A 23,892-nucleotide genomic window follows, 5' to 3' on the forward strand; every position below is an offset into this window, starting at 1 on the left:
CGGATAAGCGTCCGACTCTTGGTTTTGGCTCGGGTCATGATCTCAGGGTTGTGAGATCCAGAGTCTGCTTGAGATTCTCTCCCCTGCCTTCCCACCCGCCCAGATAAATATTTAAAAAAATAAAATGGGCCAGACTGGGGTTAAGGACTGGAATAGGAATGTTGCAATAAGAAAATGTGACCGAGAAGTCAGATGAGACTGAGTTGTTTTTGTTTGTTTTTAAGAGGGGAGAGAGCATGGGTCGGGGGAGGATGGGGGAGAGGCAGAGAGGGAGGGAGAGAGAGAGAGAGAATCCTCAAGCAGACTCCCCACTGTGCGCGGAGCCTGACTCGGGGCTTAATCCCAGGAGCCTGAGATCATGACCTGAGTCAAAAATCAAGAGTCCGACACACAATCAACTGAGGCACCCAGGCTCCCCCGGACAGAGATGTTTTTAAGAGAGCCTACTGCCCTACAGGTGGGGGGGGGGACAGGATTGGGAAAAGCAGACTCCATGGAAGCCAATGGAAACAATACCACCCCGATAGGCAGACAACAGCCCGCCTCCCCAGATGTCTCCATCCCACTCCCCAGGATTCGTGAATAAGCTACCACACCTGGTGGAAGGGACTTTGCAGGTGTGATTAATCAAGGACGTAGCCGAAGGGGATTATCCACGTGGACCCAAGGTCATCACAAGGTCCTTTCAGGAGGGAGAAGGGTCAGATCTAGTGGAGAAGGGCTGATGATAGCAGAGGTCAGAGGGCAGCCGCCAGCAGCTGAGGAATGCAGGCCCGCTCTGGCAGCTCCAAAAGGCAAGAATCCCCCCCCTGGAGCCTCCAGAAGGAACAGAGCCCTGCCATGACCTTTGATTTTAGCTCTATTAAGACCATTCGCACTACTGACCTCCAGAGCCCTAAGATAACAAATCTGTGTTTTAAGCCACTGGGTTTGTGATAACCTGTTACAGCAGCAATGGGAAACTAATACCGCTCCCAGGACTGAGACTCCTTCTGCCCCCAACTAAACCAGAAGCAGGGAGATGTGAAAGAGAGGGCCTGCTCCACCCCGAGGTTTGGGACAAACGGTCTTTTTAGGAAGACGGAAGCTAATGGAAACTGATTCCAGGACAGTGCCAGGAATGAAGTGCGAGCAGTGCTGGGGCACCCCGGGAGGAGAGGGACATTGCCGCTGGGCCCGGAAGGTAAGGAGTCCACCTGAGCAAGGGGGCTCAGCCTCCAGGCAGGAAGGCACCCTCCTCTGGCGCGGAGACCTCCTGCCCCCATTCAGGAGTGGCCGGGCCTGCCGGCTTCGAGGTTGGCCATGCCTTCAGGACATTCTGCCCACTCTCCAACCTCTGCATGGCACATACAGTGCAGGGGACAAGCAAAGCCACTCAGAGCCACCCCTAAGGAAACCGGACAGGGGTGCCACCGGACATCAGGCCCAGCCTCCCCGAGTGCGTATGGTGGGGAGGGGAGTGGACCCGCCCCCACTCCATCCCGCCGGAGGAAGGAAGTGGTTCCCTCCTCCCACCCCTTCCCTCTGGCTAGCCTGGGACCGGATTCTCGTGATTCGCGATTGGCTCCCACGGGCGGGACCTTTGTCCATCTGCAGGAGCGCAGGAGGCCCCGCCACGCCCGGGCCTACGGAGCGGGAGGGGGCGGGGGAGGGGGGCGAGCCGGAGACCAACAGGGAGACAGACCGGCCAGGGCAAGAGCCCCGGCCCGTGGCGGCGCAGGGTTAGAGGGCGGGCTGGGGGGAGGGGAGGGGGTCAGGAGGAGGGGCGGGAAGGGAAGGAGGGAGGGGCCGGGCGGCTCCGCGGGCGCCGAGCTCGCAGTCGCTGCGGTGGCCGCCGGCGGTTGGGGCGCAGGGTAAGTGCTCCGCGGCTGGGACGCGGCCGCGCCGGCTGTAGGCGCTCTCCCAAGCCGTCCCAGCCGGAGCCGTCCGAGGAGCGGACCCTCACCCTCCCCGACCCCCTCCCCCAGCCTGCCTGGGACCCCGCCCCCAGTTGCCCTCGGTTCCGGCGGCGCGGGCGGACTGGCACTCCCCCCGGGGACCCCTTGCCCTGTGCAGGGAGAACTGGAGTCCGCTGGAAACAGGGCAGGAGGCCTGGTGCCACGGGACCTGGGAGGGAAGCCCCTCTTGGCCTCAGTTACCTCCCCTTGAAAACGGGAGCATTGATAAGAACTACCCTTTCGTCCCGGGCTTACCGTGCAGACAGGTGCCTTCATCACCCGCCGAGGGCAGCAACAGGTGCGGTGAGGACCACGCTTGTCTCGTCTTACAGGTGGAGACGCCGAATCTCGGGCCAAGCCACTTGCCTTGGGTCACCTGGCCGAAGCAGGCAGAGCCAGAACCTACACCCAGGTCTGTGTGAACCCCTAAATCCTTTTATTCACCATCCCTGCCCCTCCCTGCCCCCCCCCCCAGGAAGACTGCGGGGGAGAAGTGAGGATGAAGGTAGTCCTGGGTATCCCAGGAGGAGGCTGAGATGAGACAACCGCCAGGGCCGCATCCCTTCACCTGGGAATACCCCCCCCCCCGAGATTTTATTTATTCATTTGAGAGAGAGAGCATGAGCAGGGCGAGAGGCAGAGGGAGAAGCAGACTCCTGGCTGAGCAGGGAGCCCGAGGTGAGGCTCCATCCCAGGACCTGGAGATCAGGACCTGAGCAGAAGGCAGCTGCATAACTGACTGAGCCTCCCAGGCACCCCTCTCTTGGGGCAAGGTGTGCTGAGGAAAGAGAATGGTGGGTTGGGGACAGGTTAAACTGCAGGAGGCAGCGGTGCTGCCCCCCACAGGAACTTACAGACCTCTCCCCACCATCTCTGCTGGGGGCAGGGGCCCTTACAGCCCCACTGTGGGGCTTCATCTCTTCATCACTCTGTTCCCTCGACTGTCCCGGGGGCTAAGCATGGTACTTACCGTACAGCACTGCTGAGATGAAGTGAGACACTGGGTACAAAGGCTTAGCCCAACACCTTGCCCAAGGCTACCACGGAGCTATGCCCACCGCCCCCACACACACCCTCCAGCTTCTTCCCTGTCCCTCTGAAAGCACACCTCTGTGCCTGACACCTTTAACCTCGGGTCAGTCAGGGCTCTTCGAGATCTGCACAATTTCCAGACAGCTTCTTGAGTAAGCCAAGGCTGCCAGTGGCAACTTCTCGCACTCTTGAGTCCCTAGGGGAAAGACTAGTAGGAGCACCATTTTGAAAATCTTTGGGCTGACATTTGCACAATTCCAGAACCACTCCAAGGTCCCCAGGCCCTCTGCGATCACAGGTTTAGAGAGAAGGAGGAAGCCCTGACTCTTGTTGCCCCAAACCGGCTCCTCATCTCCTCCCCCTACATCTGAGCCCGCAGCGGGTTCTGCTCCTCAGCATGTTCTGAATCTGGCCAGCCCTCTGCATCATCTTTTGCCTCCCGTTGGCCTCCCAGCCACCGCTCTTGACCTCAGCATTGCCTCCCAAGCCCTCTGCAAGGTCAGACTCTTGTGTCCTGCCCCTGTCCTTGCACCGCATGTTCCCTGCAGACCCACTGACCTCCTCTTTCTTCCTTGGACCTGCTGGGGTTTTGTTTTGTTTTGTTTCTTTGTTTTTGTCCCCTTGGGACCTTTGCACATGGCCTGCCTTCTCCAGGGAATACTCTTCCCGGCCATCTTCTTGTGACTTACCTCTTTGCAACTCTGGGACTGCTGTCCAAGTTGCCTCCTCGCCTTCTCACAACTTCCCTGACCACTGCACCTGCAGGAGCCCCACTTCCTGCTCTCTTCCTGCATTACCATCACTCCTTCTCTTTCTTCCCATGCTTAGCCTCAGGGGATCTTACCTTGCTTACATGTTTCCCTGGTTCCCTGTTTGTCTACCCAGCTAAAGTATCTGTCTCCCAGTGCCCTGACCTTTTTCTTCATCACTTCGGATTCCCACCCAGAACCCAGCACAGTGCCTGGCATGTAGTAAAAGTTCCAATTTTGTTGTACAATTGCCAGTCATGTGTGCAACCGTCAGAGTTTGACTTGTCATTGCTTAACAGCCTTCTTTCTGTATTTCTACATAGACCTCAGAATTGTTATTCCTTCTAACAGCCCACTGCCTTTCTCAGCTGTTCTCTAAAGTGGGGCTTGTGGCGTCTTTCCAGGTTTAGCCATCATATCCAAAGTAGCTTGTCCACATTGCACCTGTGTTTTGGTACTCAATGATTTGAAATAATAGCTCCAAACTGATGTGTTCAAGTCAAGAGTATGATTATTTTGAAGGCACTTGGCACTTATCACCAGAGGGCTGTTAAGGAAAAACAATGCCTGGCAGTGTGCAAGTTTCCCTACAGCCCCACAAGCACTGAGTTTTATCACTTTTGTTTTGTCTAGTTTAATGGAGAGGTCATGTATGTATCTTTAAATTTTCTGTTGCTTGAATTAGTGAAGCTGGTTGTTTTTCTATAAATGTGCTCTATTTCCTGCCTTGTGAAGGAAGGAAATCTCCAGGGCACCTTAACAGCTCCCTTCACCTTTGCCTGTGCTAAAGGTTCCACTTGAGCCCGTCTCATGAGAGCAGGGTGAGGGCCCCCAGGGGCTAGAACAGGAACACAGTGAGCTAGCTGAACTGTGCTGGTTGCAGAAGCCATCCTGCCAGTCGACCAGCAAGAAACCCTCTGAGAGGCCCTTGTGCCTACAACCCATGCTACTGAGGAGAGAAAGAACTTTATTTTTTTGTTTAAGTCTTTATGAAAATTTTTTCCAGTTGATAATTTTTTCTTAAATCATCAAAGGACACGGTGTGCAGGGTTATTTATTAGAACATTGGGACAGCAAAAGATTGGGAAGTAATCCAAATTCTGATCACTAGTGGGACTACTACACACATTCCTCCAGGGGGAACCTTGTGGAGTCATTCCAAGGAGTGCATTCAGTATAGCGCGTACTGATCGAGAACAACCAGAAATACTGTATTAGTCTCCAATAGCCGCCATAACAAATTACCACAAATTGGATGGCTTAAAGCAACATAAATGTATTACTTTACAGTGCTGGGGATTTGACGTCCACACTCTGTCTCAGTAGGCCAACATCAAGGTGTTGTGTGGCCAGGCTGCATTTCTTTTTTTCTTTTTTTTTTTTTTTAATATTTTATTTATTTATTTGACACACAGAGAAATCACAAGTAGGCAGAAAGGCAGGCGGGGCGGGGGGGAAGCAGACTCTCTGTTGAGCCGAGAGCCCCATGCGGGACTCGATCCTAGGACCCTGAGATCATGACCTGAGCCAAAGGCAGAGGCTTAACCCACTGAACCACCCAGGTGCCCCCAGGCTGCATTTCTTTTGGACACTCGAAGGGAGAACCTCCAACTTTTGGAGGCTGTCCACATTCCTTGGATTGCAGTCCCTTCCCTCGGTCTTCAAAGCCAGTAGTGTAACATCTTCAAATCTCGGACTCCAGCTTCTGCTCCTGCACTCACATGTCCTTCTGTCTCTGATGCTTCTGCTCTATTCAGAAAGACCCTTCTGATGACATTGGGGCCACCTGGATAATCCCCATCTTGGGAGCCTTAATTGAATCGCATCTACAAAGCCCCCTTTGCCATGTACAGTGACATATTCACGGGTTCTGGGGAGTAGGACAGGTACACCTTTGGAGGGAGGGGGTTCATTATGGAGCTTACCACACCCTAAAGGGAAGTAAGCAAGGTTTCAAGCAGTGTGTGTGTCGGCTCACATTTGTTGAAGTTTAAAGAAGAGAAAAGGAGTAGATATAGATGTGCTTGCAAAGGCGTAGAATACCCCTAAAGACCACACAGGAAACTGCTAAGAGTGGCTGCTTCTGGGAAGAATGGGTAGAAAGGAAGCTTACTAGTCACAATATATCTTTTTGAATTGTTTCAGTTTTTTGGTACATACCTGTGTCACCTACATTAAAAATAAATTTTAAGGGCGCCTGGGTGGCTCAGTGGGTTAAGCCGCTGCCTTTGGCTCAGGTCATGATCTCAGGTTCCTGGGATTGAGTCCCGCATCGGGCTCTCTGCTCGGCAGGGGGCCTGCTTCCCTTCCTCTCTATCTGACTGCCTCTGTCTACTTGTGTTCTCTGTCTGTCAAATAAATAAATAAAATCTTTAAAAAAAATAAAAATAAAAATAAATTTTAAGAACTAATACATACTCATTGTAAAGGGTCAGACCTTCCAGGAAGTGAAGGAAAATACCTACAAAAATCAGTCCCCTCGACCACTCCCTTTTTGTCCATCAATAACCACTGTAAACAGTTTGGCTATATCTTTACGGACTTATTTTTAAAAATGCATATGTAATTTTTTTCACAGATTGGGTCATACTGTATATATTATGCTGTAATATATATTTACATATACACTATATGCACTTTTTTTTTTTTTTTTTTTTTGGACAGAGAGATCACAAGTAGGCAGAGAGACAAGCAGAGAGAGAGGAGGAAGCAGGCTCCCCACTGAGCAGAGAGCCTGATGTGGGGCTTGATCCCAGGACCCTGGGATCATGACCTGAGCTGAAGGCAGAGGCTTTAACCCACTGAGCCACCCTACATATACACTTTAATGTATGTCTATGGGTCTTTATTTTTTTTTTTTTTAGTTTAAACTGGAGTGAAATTCACATAACATGAAATTAACCATTTTACAACTCTGAACAGTTCAGTGGCGTTTAGTGCGTTCCTGATGTCACGTAATGACCACCTCTATCCAGTTTCAGAACATTTTCATCAAACCAAAAGCAAACCCTGCCTCTGTTAAGCAGTCAATCACCATCCCCCTCCCCACCTCCTAGTCCCTAGCACCCACCAGTCTGCTTTCTGTCTCTGTCTCTGTCTCTGTCTCTGTGGCTTTGCATATTCTGGGTGTTACATATCAGTGGAATCATGTCATATGTGAAGTTTTGTGTGTGGTTCCTTTGATTTCGTGTCCAGTGGAATCATGTCATATGTGAAGTTTTGTGTGTGGTTCCTTTGATTTCGTGTCCTGTTCTAGGGGTTCATTCATGCTATAGCATGGGTCAGGACTTCATTTCTTTTTAAGACTGAATAATGTGCCATTGTATGGGTGGAACATCTTTCATTCATCCATTCATCCCCTAATGGACACTTGGGTTACTTCCCTTTTGGCTAAGAGTTTTTTTTTTTTTTTTAAGATTTTATTTATTTATTTGACAGAGATCACAAGTAGGCAGAGAGGCACGCAGAGAGAGAGAGAGGAGGAAGCAGGTTCCCAGCTGAGGAGAGAGTCCAATGCGGGACTCGATCCCAGGACCCTGAGATCATGACCTGAGCCGAAGGCAGAGGCTTAACCCACTGAGCCACCCAGGCGCCCCAGGCTAAGAGTATTTTTGTATATGCATTTGTCTGAGTTCCTGTTTTCAATTCTTTTGGATATGTACCAAGGATGTGCATCCTTCTACATAAACTTTGAGCTTTATGCTATTTTCAGACACTGTTAACGTAAGCAAGTTAAAAATAATTTGTATCAAAGTGTCGCAAAGCACACACTAAGATAAATGATAGCAGGATGTCAGATCTAGACAAACGTTTTCTTATTTTCCAGATCCAGAGAGGACAGGAAAATGGCTACCTGGGATGAAAAGGTAAATTATTTCTGATGGACCAGCAGTGTTAAAGGACCTCCCCAGGCTTGAAGACCATTCTGTTTGGTGTTTCAAACAGGATAAAGGGAAAATACCTGTTTGGGATGCTTCTGCTATCCCGAAGTGTTCAGTCACAAAAGTGAAAACTATAGTAGGAATTCACAAACCTCAAGATACCCCAGTAATCTGAATCAGATCCTTCAGAGCCCACCTCTGCATTTTAATAATAACCATGTGTCATGAGCCCCGGACCTTCACCTCACTGACACCTCTGTCTCCTTATCTGGAAAAGGGAGAGAAAATTACCCTTGTTCCAGAAGGCTTGTCGGGAAGAGTTGAGGAGACCGTGATCTCAAAATGCTAGGCTGATACTGCCCATTTTACAGAGAAAGACACTTGGGCACAGAGAAGTAAAGCCACTTGCTCAAGATCACACAGGTAGGAAGTGGCAGAAATAAGATGTCACCCTGGCTTTACCTCCTGTATCATGTGATCATCCCAAGCAGAACTATTAAACTCTGTCCTTGATATCTGGGGTGCAGGGTTGTTGGGCTTGGGGGGACATCTGTTATGAAGGGTAAGGACAAGGTAGAAAGGAAATGTGGCTTCCATTTTAGTTGTTTTCTGGGAGGTTCCGGGGGAGCTAGCAGGTAGAGCTGGGGGCTCAGGGTAGCAGCAGGGTGATCAGTGAGTGTCCAAGAAGCAGGGTCATGGACTGATAGTGATGCCCTTTTAATGGTAAGAATCATTTGGATTTTAAGGCTGTTTAGAGTGGCAGGGAAGTGGCCCATGCTGTATGCTACCAATTCTGATTTCAGAAAAGTTGGAATCTGGGGAAAATGTTCCTCTTGGAATTCGATGAAATATAGCAGGAGAAGCATTAGCAATCATAGCATGAACATCTCCTGAGCACCCACTCCGTGCCAGCTATGTGCTCAGCGCTTTCTGTATGTTTGGTTGTTTAAGCCTCTCAACAACCCAGTGCATTAAGTGCTGTTACTTCTTTCCCGCTGTTACAGATAGGGAGATTGAAGCACAGCAAGGGTTATCGATTTGCCCAAGGTCACACAGCTGGCCAGAGGCCCAGACCCACGCTGCCTGCCTTCCATGCCCTAAGTACGGATGAGTGATGGTGCCCTGTATGCTTTTCAGACACAGTCGATCCCAAAGATAGGCTGGGTCTCCAGGGCAAAGAGCTCCTGGCAGGAAGGGAGCAGAGAAGGGGGATTGCAGCGGCAACAAGGGCTCTCGGGGGCAGATTCCTTCCCTCAACGAATGTTTATCCGTGCCAGCGGTGTCCCGGCACCAACCTCATCTGGCAGGCTGTACCAGCAGTCCAGCAGACGCTGGTCCCTGCCTGCCTGTGGCTTCTTCTTCCGCTGAGCGAAAGATCCCTGTCAAGTCACAAAACAGTGCGTGTGAAGGGGCACGTTTGCCGAGCCATTAAGGAGTGGTCATGGTTCATGTGGGTCCCTCCCTGGGACCACTGAGATCAGAAGGGCCTCCGGACCTCATCAGATCACAGGTCTCTCTGTCTGACACCTGGAGGGCTGGAGTAGGTTACCAGGTGCTGAGGGATGACCAAGAAGGTGTTGTAGCAGAAGAAGTGGCCCTTGCGGAGGGCCCTGGAGCAGGGCAAGGTGGGGAGGGAGCAGGGGCATGGCAGGAAACTGGCGGGGACCAGCAGCGTGGGAGGGATTTGTGAGTGAGGTGCCCAGAACCTGGGGCCACAGTGGTCCTGGCGTGTATGCAGAATGGGGGACTGATGTTCAGAGGAGAAAGACCACTTTCCTTTGGAGGGTCACGGAAAGTTCTGCAGAAGAGGCAGCCTTTCAGCTGGGGCCTTGGGATTTGAACTCATGGAATCCAAGGAAAGGGCATTTCCAGCGGCAGGAACAGGATAGACAAAGACCAGGAAGCGGGCTCTCCTGTAGAGCTCCACAGAGCAGAGCGGAACGGGCAGGGGCGGTGATGGAGGAGGGAGAACTCTGGTGCCAGAGCGGACTCTCTGCCAATCTGGGAGACGCTAGTAGACCACCTGCTGCTCTGTGGCTCCAGTGGGTGGACGGCCTGGATTCCAATCCTGCCTCCACCCATGGTGGGCTGCATGACCTCAGACGAGTTTCTGAAACTCCCCGAGCCTCCGTGTGCTTGGCCATGAGTGGGGTCAACAGTCCTCCCCATGTACTTGGGTATTGGACGTACAGTGCCTGCCACCGCAGAGTGAGGAACTCCAGGAGTTCAGCGATTTTCATTCATCAAAGGCCAATGGAAACACAATTCCTACTTTCCATCATTTGTAGTTCCCTGTGAAAGCAGGCAAACCAAAAAAGCCGAAACACTTGGTGCTGGTTATTCTGGGGTGAAACCAGCTCATACCTAGTGAGGGGCAGGATCACCCCTACAGTTGTTCTGGATAAAAATTCAATAGTGTGTGTCCAGAATCATGGCAGTGTTCCTCATCAAACCTGGTCCTCTCTCTTAAAAGGAAATGACCCATAAAAAGGAAACTAACTGCTAGCACCCTATTCCATAGCCCGTCAGGTGCCATTGATAGGAGATGTGCCATTATTTTGTCCTATGGAGAAACATGGTCTTGGAATTGGTGATAAACGTGCTAAAAATGAGAAATCAGATTCCATAGTGAGAGCATTAACTTCTTGGTGCAGTTTCTTGGCTGTCAAAAAGGCATAAATCTATGCACATAACTAGCAGGAAAAATAAAATACAGAATTGTCTGCCGTCTTTGATTATAATTAGAGAGAAAGAGACCTTAGGTGGATAAGAAGTCTGGTGTGTTGGGATTATCGTGAATTCCTTTCCTTTTGCTCCCGTTTTCACGGAGCTGAGAGAAAGAAATCTAGGGTAAAGGTCTGTTCCTGGGGTGAATGACAAGCTGGGGTTGGGTGCTGTGCAGGGGATCTGACTGACTGAAGCCAGGGGCCTGGTGGGGTGAGGGGGAGAGGTTGAAGGCACAGAAGCAGCAGAATCACAGAATGGGGGTGCAGAGCCAAGGGGGGGTGGAGGAGGGAATAACTTCCGGGATGGGGGAGGGGCACAGAGGCCCGCCAGTACCAGGAGCTGACAAGAGCTGGGGAATATTGGGCCAGGACCACCTGTAGCAGTTGAACTTCTATTGAGTCAAAGGACAAGTTCCTTTTAGTAATTTACCCTTCTGGAGTTAAAAAACTGTTTTAATCAATTGCTTTTAGGAGCTTTTGAATTGTCCTGCTGCCCTGGTGTCTGAGGGAAAAATGACAGTGTCGTAGGAGGAACTGGTGGGGTTTTTCAGACCTGTCTCACCCGTAGGCAGCTCTGCAGAGCCCATCTCCTTGTGCCTCTGAGTTCCTCTTCTGTGAAATGGGAACAGTGATACTCCTTCTCGAATTGTGGCGATCAGAGCTGCTCACTGCAGCAGGGCCGGGCTACGGTAAAGTTGCCACCTGGAGCAACCTTCGAGGTTGTTCTCTGGGTTCTTGGCCATCAGCTCGCCTCGTCCTCCTCTTGGATGATGCATGTTACCAGCCACATCTGGGGAACCTGGGAGCCAGTGTGCTTAGCCATCGCGCTAGCCCTTTGCTCATTTCTCGTGAGGCTCAGGGTTTACTCGCCGTGCCGGTGCTCACCCGCAGCTGCACATGGGAGGTCCCAGCACCCAGGCCACCCCCAGACCAACCGAATCACGATCTTGGGGCCTGGGACCGCGGCCTTGGGTTTTTTAAAAGCTTACAGGTGGTTCCAAAGTGTAGCCAGGGCTGAGAGGCACCGGTTAGACTGCGGCTGGGGAGGGCCTCTCTCCGTGGGCTGCTTTGCAGTGAGGCAGGGGAGAGGGGCGTCCTGAATTCGGTTCTTCCATCTTTTCCTGGCCAAAGCATTGCTAAGACGCTGGGGCTGGGAGTTGCCCGGATGACTCGGTCAAAATGGTGATAGGTCTTCGTTTCTGGCTGAATAACTGTTGTTTTTTTTTTTTTTTTTCTTGATATGTTTTCATTTTCTTTATGCTTTCATAATAAAATAACATGACTTACGCTTCCCAGTTTGCACGGCTGATATCACATACTTTGAGCAGGGCTGTCTCCTCTCTGGCAAACCCTTCCCAACCCCAGGGAAATAGACCAGGCCTGTGCTCCGAATACCTGTGTCCCTTTCAAACTCAGCTCATTGGTGACTCCCGAGTCCTTTAACGGGCTGCTGTCTGTCATTTAAGCAACGGAGTAGAATAAAATGGAAACCACCAGAGTGCTCGCACAGAGAAGCTTGGTCGTAGATCTCGTGTCTGTCAGTGTGTATTAAAAGGCAGGATTAAAATTTGTTTTTCTCACTGAGTAACCCTGGGCTGAGCTCCCTGCCCAGCGCCCAACCAGGGTGATGTTCAAAGAGGTCGTTGCAAGAAGAGGGGGCTTTGGGCCAGGCGGCTTCCCTCCGAATTCTCTCTCTCTGGCTGTGGGCCCTGGGGCAAATTGTTTGGCTTCCCCCAAACAGAAGTGTTTCGGTCCCTCCTCCTGGGGTTGTTGCAGTGTGTTCTGGGGAAGAGGGGGTAGGGGGTAAGGGGGGTGGTTAACGCCAGGCTCCTGCTACTACAGAATGTTCTTTCCCCCATCTTCTCCCTCCCCACCCCCCCACCCTGGGCCTCGCCATCCTCTTGGCCATCCAAGGCTGGGAGATGACTCAAGATGGGAGGGATCCTGACCCTGCAGGAAAAGGAGAGAAATGTTGCAGCATCCCCTGGGGTACCTGGGCCTCGGTCGGGTGCCTTAGCCCGTAAGCAGCAGCCCCCACAAGCTGGTCAACCACCAGTGGCGGTGGTTTTTGTCAACCTCAGACTTCCTCCCCGCCCTAGAGAAGGAAAGGCTGCCACGCTTATTTAAAGACTTCCCTGATTTTAAAAATAGGCATTCCTCAGAACCCAAATCCCCAGGGTTGGGGGGGGGGCAGCAGCCCTGGGGCAGGTCACCTTGCTCCTGGAGGTGGTCCTGCCTCCCCACAGAGGAGAGTTTGCTGGAGCGTGGGGCGGGGGGGGGGGGGGATTCTTTCCACCATCCAGGCTGTGTTCTGCAGGATCATGTAAGACGGGCCCTGATAGTAGGGACAGACCCAAACACAGGACTCACTCAGTTCCTCCAGGAGCCAGTGGTGACCCTGTGGGTCAGGTGTCTCCTGGGAAGCTTGTGAGAGACGCGGTGCTGGCAGTTTCTGCGGGGGGCCGGTCACAGGGGTACCTTCTGTCCAGCCCTTGCAGACTCCCCGAAGGAAAGCAAGTGCTCCCAGTAAGCCCCGTTGCATACACAGTCTAGGCCCTGTGAGCTCTTCATATCGTGAGTGATGGAACCTTCCAGATACTAGCCAAGGGCCAAGCAGGCCTTTCAAAGGACAGCAGCCTCAAGCCTACTCTGCCCCAGGAGTGACGGGATTATGTCTTGAGACGTGCTCTCTGGCTGCTGATGGAGCTGCTGCGTCCTCCATGTGAGAGGTGGGGGTGAGGCTGGCTGGTGACAGAGGGTGGGAGAAGCAGGTGGCCCCGGGGTTCATGATGAATAGGCTGTGGGGAAGGAACGTGAGCACAGGGGGACAGCTTCTTTGAGTATGTTTTAAGTGCCCTGGACTAGAAGACAAGAGACCGAGGCACATGCCCAGGACTGTCTGCTGACTGGAGGCATTTGCTGGGTTATAGGGCCTCAGTTTCCCCATCTGCTAGGGGAGGGAAGGTTGCACCTCAGAACCTTGATTCTATGTCTCACAAAATCCTCTTCTGTGGCCTCAAAAAATCAGCTTTTCTGGTATCTGTTGTTTTCCCCTCATTGGCAGAGCATTTTAGCAAGAACAAAACTGGTAGACTTGAGTTCATATTGATTGGCTTTACCACTTATGTTTCTTTGTTTTTAGGTGTTTGTTCTGTCCCATTGTTTTGGTTTTCTTACCCAGGGATTCCAGTAATGGATGTATTGATTCAGTCTCCTTCCTGCCTGACCCCCAAATACTTCATTCACCGTTCAGTTCTCTGTAGGTGGGATCTCCCTCCAAAAATGGCTATTTCTTAGGCTTAAATCTGATACAATAAAATCTGAAAGTTTTTCTTCACCCTCCAACCCAACCTCATGCCCTTCTCAGAGGGAATGTTTGATTTGGGTTATCGATTTTGTCTATTTTTTTGGTGGTTTTTTTGTTTTTGTTTTTGTTTTGTTTTTTAGATTTTATTTATTTTCGAGTGAGAACAGGGGGAGGAGCTGAGAGAGAGAGAGATTCTCTAGCAGAGCCTGACACAGGGCTCAATCCCAGGACCCTGAGATCATGACCTGAGCTGAAACCAAAGTCAGATGCCTAACTCACTGAGCCACCCGGGCGCCCTGATTTTGTCTGTTGTTGACAAAGATGGCATATGATGCCGTCTGGTCCACAATGTGCTGGATCTCACTTAGAGTCTGTTTAGATCAAGGATGCTTCTCTGTGTCCGTGCCTACGGGTATACCCCCGATCGCCCTCTGAACAGCCGCCTGGGATTCTCTAGCACAGGTCTGCTGCAGAGTGTGTAATGTTGGACTTTGAGGTCATTTCCAAGTTTGGGCTGTCGTAGCATCACTCTAGGGACCATCCACGTGCTTACGTGTGAGTCCCTTGTCAGGTCAAATGATAGGGACATTTTAGATTTTGATAGAAACTGGTTAAGGCCGAACTCCTTCTTTGCTCTCATGCCTGGCTCATTGGAGAGACTCATTTTTTTTTTTTTTAAAGATTTTATTTTATTTATTTGACAGCATGTGCACAAGCAGGGAGAGCAGCAGACAGAGAGTCCAATGTGGGGCTCAATCCCAGGACCCCGGGATCATGACCTGAGCCCCAAAGGCAGACACTTAACTGACTGAGCCACCCAGGTGCTCCCAAACATCTTTTCAAAAATGAAAGAAACTGCCCTATTGCCCTCCTAAGACGAGTACCCCTTCCCTAACCGCTGTTATCCTGCAGTGGCTAGGGGACTCTGGGCAGTGGCTCTCTTCTCTCTGTGCCTCAGTTTCCCCCTCTGGAGTGGAGAGCCTGCCCTGTCTACCTCTCAGGATTGTTAGAAGCTACAAGTGAGAGTAGAGGTGGGTGGAGGTGGCCTGTAAGCTGTGACCAAAAGGAAGAAGTTGCTGCCAGGATGGGTGGCAGGAACAGGCCTTTCCCAGTGGTTTTGTAACCTCTGAAGGAGACTGCTTTCTCCTCAGAGCCCAGGATGGACGTGTGGCCCACGAAGGTAAAGGGAGGGAGCGGCCACCCATCATCGGCTGACTTGGGTGCGTGTCTCTGCCTTAACTTCCTGGAGCCTCTATAACAAATAACCACAAACCAGGTGGCTTAAAACAACAGAAACGTATTCTGTCAGTTCTGAAGCCTTGAAGTCTAAAATCAAGGTTTTGGCAGGGTTGGTTCCTTCTGGAGGCTTTGCAGGAGCATCTGTTCTCTCCCTCTCTCCCAGCTTCTGGTGGTTGCTGGCGAGCTTTGGTACCCTTGGCTTGTAGACGCAGCACCCCAGTCTCTGCCTCCATCTGCGCATGGTCCCCTCCTCGTAAGGACATCCGTCTTTGGACTTACGGCCCACTCTACTTTCAGGATGATTTCATCTCAAGACCTTTTAACTAGTTACACCTGCAAAGACCCATGTTCCAGGTAAGGTCATATTCTCAGGTTCCAGGTGGAAGTCCATGAATTTGGGGGCAGCTATGTTCAACCCATGATACTGCCCTAGAAGGCAGATCCCCGTCCCTGGCCACAGAGCCCTGTGCTCTGAAACACGGGCTCCCAGTCACAGCAGCCCAGGAGTAGATCCTGGCTCTGCCATTTTCCAAGCGCATGACTTGGGACAAGCCACCAGCCTCACCAAGACCCAAAATGATGGCCTCAACCTCAGGGGTTTGTTAGGGACAAAATTAAATCGTGCATTTATAAGGAATTTTAGTGGTATGTTAATATACTGAAACAAATAACGGATCAAACAAAGCCAGACTGAGGTCATGGCTCTTGCATCTTCCTGGAGTTTTGGGGCAGGAGATGCTGAATTATAAGCAAATCAGGTCCCCAGAAGTAGGCTCTGGGAGGGAGCAGGGACATGGGGACTTCAGGGACATCAAGAGTCTGCCCAATTTCTTTAAAAATACCTTTCTCTGTGATTTGTTGGATGACCACAAAATAGGGACATTTCCCCTCCTACGGGGGACAGTTTCTGACCAAGCCCGTAAAAACAGACATTCCTAAGAACATTTTTTGTCTCTCTTCTACATCTGTTTTTTCTCATTTCTGCCCCCTCTCTCCCAGGTAGTAATCTTTCTGGGATGATACTTGTCGTGTGTAAAAGAGAAGTAGGTGATGCATTTACCTTTCGGGGGTAACTCTTGTGGTTTGCTGTTAATTCACTTGTTACATAGTTACCGAACCCCTGCATGTGACTGAGGGGGGAGGAGTCCCTGCCCCCCCCATCCCCCCCCCCCCGAGTTTGCAGACCAGGGCAGGAGACAGACAGCACTGAGATGCCACAGCACTCGATAGTCAGTAGCAAGAGAGGGAAGTAGAGGAAGAAGGCTCACGCAGCAGGTGGCCACTAGGGAAGGCCTCCCCGGGGAGGAAGAATCTCGAGGTCTGTAAGATCTGAAAGAGCAAGAGCCTGCAGAAGGCAGAAGATCCAGCAGCCAGTAGGCACAGGTGTGCCTAGTCCTAGAGCAAGAGGGAGTGAGGCACTGGGTGCATCTGGGGTGTGGCAGAGGCAGGGGCCCTGGGGAGGAGCCCAGGGGCTGGAGAGACCAAGAGAGCTTTGCTTTGTCCTGAAGGCAGTGGTTGGCAGGGGGCAGGGTGGGAAGCCAAAGGTCCTGGGGGAGGGGGCAGGTGAGAGCAGGGACACAGCCCGGTTGTCCCTGCAGAAGGGGGACCCTGGTCCCCCTTTCTCGTGTGGATAAAGGGCTAGGCAGGAGGCCAGTGCAGGTGTCCAGGCAAGCAGCGCTGGCAGCAGGAGAGGGTAGGAGGGTGAAGAGAAGGCGGGCGTGAGCGGCCTTGTCTAGGAGGTTAGACCGACAAGCCTAGAAGGAGACAGAGGAGGCTGAGCTGAGCTTTGGCTCCTGGCTTGGGCAGCAGGGTGAAGGTGATGCTGTGCGCTAGGGAAACACGGAAGGAAAAGGGGATATGGGGAGGGGCACGTGGGTGGCTTCCTCGGTTAAGCGTCCGCTATTGGCTCAGGTCATGATCCCAGGTTCCTGGGTTCGAGTCTCCCACCAGACTCCTTGCTCAGCGGGGAGCCTGCTTCTCTGACAAATAAATAAATCTTAAAAAACTAAAGAAAGGAAAAGAAAAAGAGTGGGTATGGGGGAAAGATAAATCAATTCAGTTTTGGTCCTAGGGGAACTAATGACCTGGAAGGGTACCAGACAGCAGGCTGGAGACTGATTTGCACACGAGACTGATTTGCAAATGTTCTCAAGGTTGAGAACACAGGTGTGCTGCGACCACCAAAAGGGGAGAGTTGCCCAGCATGAGCACAGGGTCAGCATCGGGGTCTAGGGGACTTCCAGGGCTGTGGGCGCAAGGACATGGAGACAGGAGAGAAATCAAGAGGAAGATGGTCAAACAGAGCCAAGTTAACACTGAGAGGAAGCGGGACGGTCAGAGTGGGAACCCCGTTGTGCACTTTGATACGGAAGCCTGATCCTGGAGAGAGAGGTGTCAGGTTGTAGTGGGGGCAGCAAGGGTTAATGTGGGGGACATGGAGATGGGAGCTGTCCAGTGCCAGGGAATGTACTGGTCTTGATTCTTGGGGTGGCAAGTGACAGAAACAATTCGGTCTGGCATAAGCCACAAAGGGACTCTGTCGGTTCCTGAGACTGAGGAGTCGGGGGGCGGTGGGGGCTGCTGCAGAAGCAGGCGGCCGGATGGTAAGCAGAGGAGTGTGATATCCCCGGATGGCAGTGAAGCTGGAGGACTGGGAATGAGAGTTTGTGTTGCTGAGGAAGAACGGTGGGCACCCATGGGGTGCTGGTCCAGGCCAGGCCCAGAGGGTGGTGCGCTCTCTGAGTAGCTCACTGAGTCAGTCCTTCCGCCCGCCCGGGCAGGGTGGGAGGAACCCGAGAGCCCAAAGTGGGTGGTGAGTTTGCCGAGGCCCATGACATTTTCATGAACAGCTATATCTTTGACCTTTTCTGAAACTTCTCTGCTCTTGGTATGTCACATTTTTGACTTAAAACCAGAGTTGTTTTCTGCTCTGCTGGGTGCCATAAATATTTTCATCCCAAATTACTGAAAGTTGCTTTTTACTGGTCGCACGGTTTCAGAAAGAAAATTTTCCTCTCCTGTAAAATATAAATGTGGTTTTTGCAAAGCACCCCAAGGCTGCTACCATGCTGAGAACCAGCACCGGAAGTTTCCATCTGACAGGTAAAGTGTTTTAGGGGGGAAGTTATGGCCAGGAGCTGCTCAGAGGGCTTCAGGTTAGCTGCAGACCTGGCTCTTGGTCACCCATGGGACCCTAGCAGGGGGGGGTCCAACCCGAGACAAGCAGACCACTGCCCTCAGCCAACGGATGCTTGATGGGCTTCTGCTCTAGGTCAGGCGACCCATGAGACTCTGGGGACACAGGCCTTGCTTTCTTGGAGCTTAACTGCTAGTGTGGAAAGAGGAGTCATAAACAAATGGCCACATACACCAAAAAGTTCTGATTAGAAACTGTAAAAAATACAGAGAGAGGTTATAAAATTGAGAAGTGTTCTGATTTAGATTTTATGGGTCAAGGAGGGCCTCTCTGAAGAAGGGCCATGTCAGCTGAGCCTTCAGGCTTGAGTAAAAGTGAGCCACGCTCAGAGTTGGAAGCAGAGTAGTCCAGGCTGAGGGTAGAGCCTGGGGAGAAACAGAACTTGGAGGGACAGAGGACAAGCAGCGTGTCTGGAGTGTGGTGAGCAGGTCATGGAAGGAGATAAGGACAGTTCCCACAGGGTCGTGCACAACATAGGAAGACTCTTGGATTTTTATCCAAAAATCAGGGGGCAGTGATACGAGCAGGTGCTGAGATCAGGGGTGAGGGTTTACTAGGCCTGCTAGGGCTACTGGTTGGAGAACACCCTGGAAGAACTGGGTCCAGGGAGAGAAATCCACAAGGAAGCTTTTGCAGTCTTCTCTTTTTTTTTTTTTAAATATTGTATTTATTTATTTGACAGAGAGAGCACATGCATAAGTAGGGGGAGATGGAGAAGTAGGCTCCCCGCTGACCGGGGAGCCTGATGCAGGGCTCAATTCCAGGACCTTGGGATCTGGACCTGTGCCAAAGGCAGATGCTTAACTGACTGAGCCACCCAGGTACCGCGAGGCCATTGCAGTCTACAGGGTGACAGGATGAAGACTTGGGCTGGGGTGGTAGAAGAGGAAGAGATGAATAGCATATGTGGGGAGAGGAAAGCCAGACATGCTCCAGGATCATGGATGCAGAAGGAACCAGAAGGTTCACACTTAGGAGGTTATGCACAGGTCATAAGTTCTCCTTGGACCTCTTAGTATCTGAGGAAGCCTCAAATCAGGAGCTCCTAATGCACTTGAATTCTACAGAAGACGGGGCAGAGGAGGCCATCTAGAATCCAAACTGTGGGATTCCTAGGGGGAGCATTTGGGGCACTACCTTCTCCAAACTCATCACCTCCAACCTCGCCCTGCAGTCTTCAGAGTGTGGACTTCCCCAAGGCACTTAACAAGAAAATGTTGGGGTTCGGGGAGGCTTTTGAGAGAGGTGGTATCCTTTGTCCAAATTGGGAGCTTGGAAATGTCCAAGCATCATAGAGTAGATGAAAGGACAGTGGACTGAGGGCAAAAGAGTTGGAGTTCTGTACTCCCAAGTGCACTGAGACCTTGAGCAAGCCCGAGGTGCCCGTCTCAGAAGTGCTCCCATCTCTGAAAGCGGGGAGATCAGGTCATCCCTTTGGACTCTAACCTTTCCTGAGCTCATGAAACCTATTATGAAAAAAAGTATGCATCAAAGGCGTTCTATTGGAGGGAGATAATTTTATTTTACTTTGGAAGGTGTAAAAATATAAAAGAATACAAATACTGGGCACCTGGGTGGTTCAGTCAGTTGAACATCTGCCGTTGGCTCAGGTCATGATCCATGCCTGGGTCAGCCCCGAGTCTGGCTCATGGCTCAGCGGGAGTCTGCTTCCCCCTCTCCTCTCCCTCCCTCTGAACCTTCCCTTCTCGTGCTCTCTCTTTCTCAAATAAGTAAATACAAACTTTTAGAAAAAAAAAATACAGATATTATGAAGTACTTATATAACCACCACCCTAAATTGACAACTATTAACATTTTGTCCTATTTTCCTCAAATCTTTGTGTAATTTAAAAAGATGTTTGTCCATAGCATTCAAGTACTTCTTTTTTTTTTTTTTTTTTAAGATTTTATTAATTTATTTGGCACAGAGAGACACAGTGAGAGGGAGCTCAAGCAGGGGGAATGAGAGAGGGAGAAACAGACTCCCCACTGAGCAGGGAGCCCAGCACGGGGCTCAGTCCCAAGACCCTGGGATCATGACCTGAGCTGAAGGCAGATGCCCAATGACTGAGCCACCCGGGTGCCCTAGCATTTAAGTACTTTTTGACTCCTTCGGTTCTGAGCCCTTGCCCCTCCCTTAGGGCAAACACCATCTTGTATTTGGTGTCTCCTTTCAGTCCATTCATTTTTATGTTTGTCCTCCCTGGTGTTCATTGAGCTTCTTGGATCTACATATTTATATTTTTCTATCAGATTTCAAAATGTGTTCAGCCCATTATTTCTCCAAAATTTTTCTGCCCCAGTCTCTCTCATCTTTTGATACCCTGGGTATATGTATATTAGACCGCTTGATATTATTCCTAAGGCTCTGGGTTTTGTTCCCCTACCTTTTTTTCTCACCATGTTTCCACTTGATATTTTCTATTGTTCTGTCGTTAAATTCACTGATCTTTTCTTCTACAGTATCTAATCAGCTTTGAGCCCTTTCGGATTTTTTTTTACAGTTTCCTTTTCTCTTTTTAGATTCTCTATATGTTCCTCCATTAAGCTCATATTTTCTTTGAAATCCTTGAACATATTTATAATAGCTATTTACAAGTCTTTGTTGGCAGATTCTATTATCCATCCATTTTGGTAAACTAGTGTTTCTTCTCATTATAGGCTATGGTTTTCTGCCTTACTTGTCTAGTAATTTTTTTTTTTTTGAAGATTTTATTTTTTTGACAGAGACACAGCAAGAGAGGGAACACAAAGCAAGGGGAGTGGAAGAGGGAGAACAGGCTTCCTTTGGAGCAGGGAGCCTGATGTGGGGCTTGATTTCAGACCCTGGGATCGTGGCCTGAGTCAAAGGCAAACGCTCAACAACTGAGCCACCCAGATGCCCCTGTCTAGTGATTTTTTTATTGTATGCTATACATTTATAAATGCTACATTGTTGAGTATATTTTGTTGTCCTCTGTAGTAGAATTTGAATTTTGTTCCAACAGGAAGTCAGGTTACCTGGGGATCTGCTTGATCTTTTCCAGGCTTCTTTTTAAGTATATTTGGGACAGGTCTAAGGTAATTCTTACTATAGGGCTAGATTATGCATACTAATAAGGCATGACCTTTCTGGAATTTTGACTAAATTCTCAGGGTGTTCAACAAGATATCTCTACTCTGGATGTTTGGAACTCACACATCTCCCAACCCAGCCTTGTGTCATCTCTGGCAGTTTCTCAGCTGTTTAGAATTCAGCCAAAGTTGGATTTTTGGGGATTTCCTTCTCTGTAGAGCTTCCTAGTCTCAGGTACTTTGCCATGCACATTCTTGAGGGAGGAAGGCTCAATAGTCTTGCTGCCATAGTCCAGAAAGTACCTTTAGGCAGAAAGCCAGGGTGAGTGTGGGGGTTCACCTTGTCTGTTTCTCTTTTCTCAAAGACCACTTTAAATTTCATTCATTGTATCCAGTTCTATAGTTTTTTTATGGCAAGAGCCCTAATCTGCTACTAGTTACTCTGTCATGACCAGAAACAGAAATCCCCTTCTTTTGTATGTTTACACTTCCATTTTATACATTCCCAAAACAGCATATAGTAATACTTTGAATGTATTTTTAAATTTTTACCTAAGTGGTATATTGTTCATATTCTTCTATATCTTCCTTTTCAATTCAAAATATATGTTTTTTGGGGGGATGATGGGCAGAGGGAGAGGAAGAGAGAGAGAATATTAAGCAGGCCCCAAACCTAGCACAGACCCCGAGATGGGGCTCAGCCTCACAACCCTAAGATCACAACCTGAGCCAAAATCAAGTCAGACACTTAACTAACTGAGCCACCCAAGTGCCCCTAAATGCAACATATTTTTAATTTTTCTAATTTAGAAATATTAGAAAAGTATTTTTCTAATATATAGTCTAATAATATTATATAATATATATTTTAAAAGACATTTTTCAAATATATTTTCTTATATAATATCACTAATAAGTGCAATAAAGAAAAAGATTTATTTGAGAGAGAACATGTGTGCCCATGTACAGGAGGGGGCAGAGAGATAGAATCTTTAAGTAGACTCCCTGCTAAGTGAAAAGCCAGACACGAGGCTCGATCTCATGACCCATGAGATCATGACCTGACCTGAAACCAAGAGTTGGACACTCACTCACTGAGCAAGCCAGGTGCCCCTCAACATATTTGTAAAGACATATGCACATTTATGTATTCATTTAGTCACTTAAATATTTGGATGTTTTTGAGTGTGTATTAAGTGCCAGACACTGGATAGGCCATTAGCTCGAGATGGAAAAAGTTCTCTCATGGACCATAGAGTCTTGGAGGGGGGTGGTATAGGCAGATAATAAACAGATAAATAAGTTCATATGTAATGTCACCAATAAATGCGATAAAGAAAAATGAGGGGTGCCTGGCTGGCTTAGTCAGAGCATGAGACTCTTGATCTCAGGGTTGTGAGTTCGAGCCCCATGTTGGATATAGAGATTACTTAAAAATAAAATCTTAAAAAGAAAAAAAGAAAGAAAGTGAAGCAGGGTAAGTGGATACGGTGTGGCTGGGGGAGTGCAACCAGACCAGGTTTCAGCAGAGGTGGTATTTGAGCAGAAGCCTGACCCAAGTGAAGGTATGAACCGTGCAGTTGTCTAGGGAGGGGAAACATTTTCGGGAGGAAGGCCTGAGTATGCTGGGGAAGGAAAAAAAAAACACACACACATGTGAAAGTTTTAAGGAAGGGCAGGGCATGATCTCATTTCTATTTGAGAAAGTTCTTCCAATTTCTGGATGGAGAATGGACATTGGGAGGAGGTGGGAGTCTGCTGTAGTCATTCAGGCAAGAGACAGCAGGAAATAATGGGGAGAAGTGGTCGTACTTGGAAAGGAGTTAACAGGCAGGGCCAGTGAAATTTACTGCTAGATCAGAAATTTTTTTTTAAAGATTTTATTTATTTATTTGATGGACAGAGATCACAAGTAGGCAAAGAAGCAGGCAGAGAGAGAGGAGGAAGCAGGCTTCTTGCTGAGCAGAGAGCTTGATGCGGGGCTCGATCCCAGGACCCCGGGATCACAACCTGAGCCGAAGGCAGAGGTTTTAACCCACTGAACCACCCAAACACCCCTGCTAGGTCAGTACTGAATGAAGAGAAAGACATTTAAAAAATGATGCCAAAGCTATTGGCCTAAGGAACTAGACAAATGAAATGCCCTAAACTGAGATGGGGGTGTTTTGGGTGTCAAATGAATAATTCTGCTTTGAACATGCATGCTAGGTATAAGAGAACTTCTAGATAAGGAAGGGTGGATGTCCTTAGCTGAGACTGGGATTGGAGCTCGTGTTTCTGTAGAATCCACGTACAGACGGCTTTTAAAGCTGTGCTTCTGAATGGGAAGCTACTGGAACTGAGTATGGAAAAGAGACACCTGAGCCCTCGGTATGTTGATACTTAAATGTAAGGTCCTCCTCTTAGGGAATCCAGCAAAAGAGACTGGTAAGAAGTAACCGTCGGGGTGGGAGGAAAACCAGGAGACTAAGGGATCCTAGAAGCCAGCAAAGGCAGGAGTGACCTGCCGTGTTCAGTGCTGCTAAGTGGGTAGCTGCGGATGGCATCAGTGATGTTGAGTAATGCAGTTCATCCATTTTTGGGGCTCTGTAGCTGTCCCTCCTTCCTCTGTCTCCCACCATTTAGGTGAACATTTGCGGTGATCATTCTTGAACAAAGCACTGATTCGAGCACATGTGGGGGTGTTTCTCTCTGGAGCCTTTCTAGGGATGGAATCACTTGATTATGAAGAGAGAGATGCACAGCTTCGACTTGACAAAGCAGTGCCAGAT

At 49.7% G+C, this 23,892-nt stretch overlaps 1 protein-coding gene across 11 annotated transcripts in view; it reads left to right on the forward strand.

Moving 5' to 3' along the window:
• The first annotated feature begins 274 nt into the window (after positions 1 to 274).
• The window catches only part of HVCN1 (hydrogen voltage gated channel 1), a 36,132-nt gene continuing 12,514 nt past the window's right edge, over positions 275 to 23,892 (forward strand). For 2 of the 11 annotated variants that reach the window (XM_059140747.1, XM_059140750.1), the window contains exons 1-3: positions 1,751 to 1,853; positions 2,270 to 2,349; positions 7,545 to 7,584. Coding sequence is in view for 6 of the 11 variants with exons in the window: in XM_059140750.1 (XP_058996733.1) it covers positions 7,564 to 7,584 (21 nt within the window). In the remaining 5 variants the exon portion in view is untranslated. Of the gene's footprint in view, positions 1,722 to 1,750; positions 1,854 to 2,199; positions 2,350 to 7,544; positions 7,585 to 14,362; positions 15,226 to 23,892 lie in introns of those variants that run through there. The other 9 variants (XM_059140754.1, XM_059140746.1, XM_059140751.1 and 6 more) reach the window with 9 other exon arrangements.

The sequence above is a fragment of the Mustela lutreola genome, chromosome 11, assembly GCF_030435805.1.
Source record: "Mustela lutreola isolate mMusLut2 chromosome 11, mMusLut2.pri, whole genome shotgun sequence".
NCBI lineage: Eukaryota > Metazoa > Chordata > Mammalia > Carnivora > Mustelidae > Mustela > Mustela lutreola.